Raw genomic sequence first — 2,006 nt, 5'->3', positions numbered from 1 at the left:
AATATATTATATTAATTATATATATTATATTAGATATATTGTAATAAAATAATTTCCTATTTCTAACATAATTTGTATGAACAAAGGCTTACGAAGAAAAACTGATAAAAGCTCTGATAATTCTTCAATTTAATTTCTATCTATAATAGTTTCTATATCTTATCTCTCTCTCTCGATATTTTGTATTAATTCCTTGTTGACCTTATCAAGTGTAATAGAAGAAAACAAAAAATACTTTGAAAAATACTAGGAAACTTAGAATATATGAATGATAACGATGACTAAAAGCTAAAGCAAAGATAAGAAATATGTAATACATTCTGATCGTGTTTTAAGTATTATTATACATACTTACGCAATCATATAAATAATGATAAGCCGGTATGACGCACGGATATACGTTTAATGACGTTACTTACGCAGAAATATGATCTATCTATCTTTCAACAAATATGAAGTACACGTATACAGGTAGATAATACATTGAAATTGAATCTTGTATTACATGTATGTATATATATACATATATATATATATGCAATAATGGAGAATTCATGGTTTGGAATGCTTGGGCATAGGGAAAGGGCGGAAATCAATCGGAAATGTATAATACGTAACAATATGCGGTCGTACCGCATTACCGCATGCGAAACATATCTCCCTATACAGAAACTAAATAATAATACCCATATCTTAAAACTTTCTACGAGTTTCTGCGAATATAACGACGATTCATTTGATTTCTTTGTCATCGTTTTACATCATAATTATTATTATTATTATTATTATGATTATTATCAAAAGACGACGAATCCCACACACACGATTTCACAAAGTATAATCGTACAATCGTAGAAGAACCTAGATGAGAAAGTTAAAAGTCTCTTTTATGCCGCAATAATCTAAAAAAGAAAAAAAAAAAGGAGTCGAGATTAATTACCTGTACACACACACACACACACACACATATCTTTTTGATTATGGTAATATTATATTATATTCAATTAGTTGTTTCTCTCGTCTCCAAAAATGAAATTATTAATAAATAAGTATCGTAGGGAATTTGGATGTTCAAAAGAACTAGAACTTAGTTTTGATTAATTACATTTTGATTAATACATTATTTATATTAATATATTATTATTTTTCTCCAAGAAGTATTTTCTTTCTTTCTTTTTTTTTACTTTCCCAAACTTCTCACCCAATCCCAACTCACACCATTTAGTTTTCTAGTTTAAGTAATACAATTAATACAATTAATCAAAACGAAGTTCTAGTTCTTTTTAATGTCCAAATTCCCTACAATACCTATTTATTAATTATATTATATCTTACATCCTAAATATATATATTAGTTTCTTCTTCTTCTTCTTCTGTGAGCATATTTTATGGGTGGGTGATAATTGAATGATGTAACAGAAACAGGTAAGATCCAATTGATCGATGTTTTACAGATCCGGTGGCTCTTCCAGCTCGTCCAGTGCTGGAACGGGATCATCCAACGGTGCAGGTCCTGGAAATCCTGTGGGAGGCGGTAGAATGGCCGTCATCGGTGTTACCAGGAACGTCAGATTGAGACGTCGTGGTGCAGCCGGTTTCGGTTTTTCATTACGCGGTGGTAGAGAATATGCAGCTGGATTTTTCATAAGTAACGTTCAACCTGGTGGAGAAGCTCATAGAAATGGATTAAGGGTCGGTTCAATTCTTCAATTGGATACTGTTTTCATTTTTATTTTTATTTTTATTTGTTTACCTACCTAGTAAACTTTTTAAATCCATGAAAAATATGACACGTTCATATTTCCTTTTAGGTGGGTGATCAAATTCTCAGGGTAAATGGATATCCTGTTGAAGATGCCGTACACCAGGAGGTTGCCCTGTTGGTGAAGAATCAACAAGTTCTCGTACTGAAAATTCGAAGTAATTATATTATTATTATTATTTTATTAATAACATTTCTAGTGTGAATTTTTTCAAATTGCTTATATTATATATATAATATATAA

At 30.1% G+C, this 2,006-nt stretch overlaps 1 protein-coding gene across 1 annotated transcript in view; it reads left to right on the top strand.

Annotated features, from left to right (window-relative positions):
* Nucleotides 1-1,456: 1,456 nt before the first annotated feature.
* The window catches only part of LOC106792272 (putative uncharacterized protein DDB_G0277255), a gene marked incomplete at its 3' end in the record, with an annotated part of 11,588 nt that continues 11,038 nt past the window's right edge, over nucleotides 1,457-2,006 (top strand). The window contains 2 exon segments of the mRNA XM_014758578.1: nucleotides 1,457-1,692; nucleotides 1,812-1,920. Of these exon segments, the coding sequence (XP_014614064.1) occupies nucleotides 1,540-1,692; nucleotides 1,812-1,920 (262 nt within the window).

The sequence above is a fragment of the Polistes canadensis genome, unplaced genomic scaffold, assembly GCF_001313835.1.
Source record: "Polistes canadensis isolate GaletaPanama2010 unplaced genomic scaffold, ASM131383v1 scaffold_400, whole genome shotgun sequence".
Lineage (NCBI taxonomy): Eukaryota > Metazoa > Arthropoda > Insecta > Hymenoptera > Vespidae > Polistes > Polistes canadensis.
This window is presented reverse-complemented; position numbering and strand designations above follow the sequence as displayed.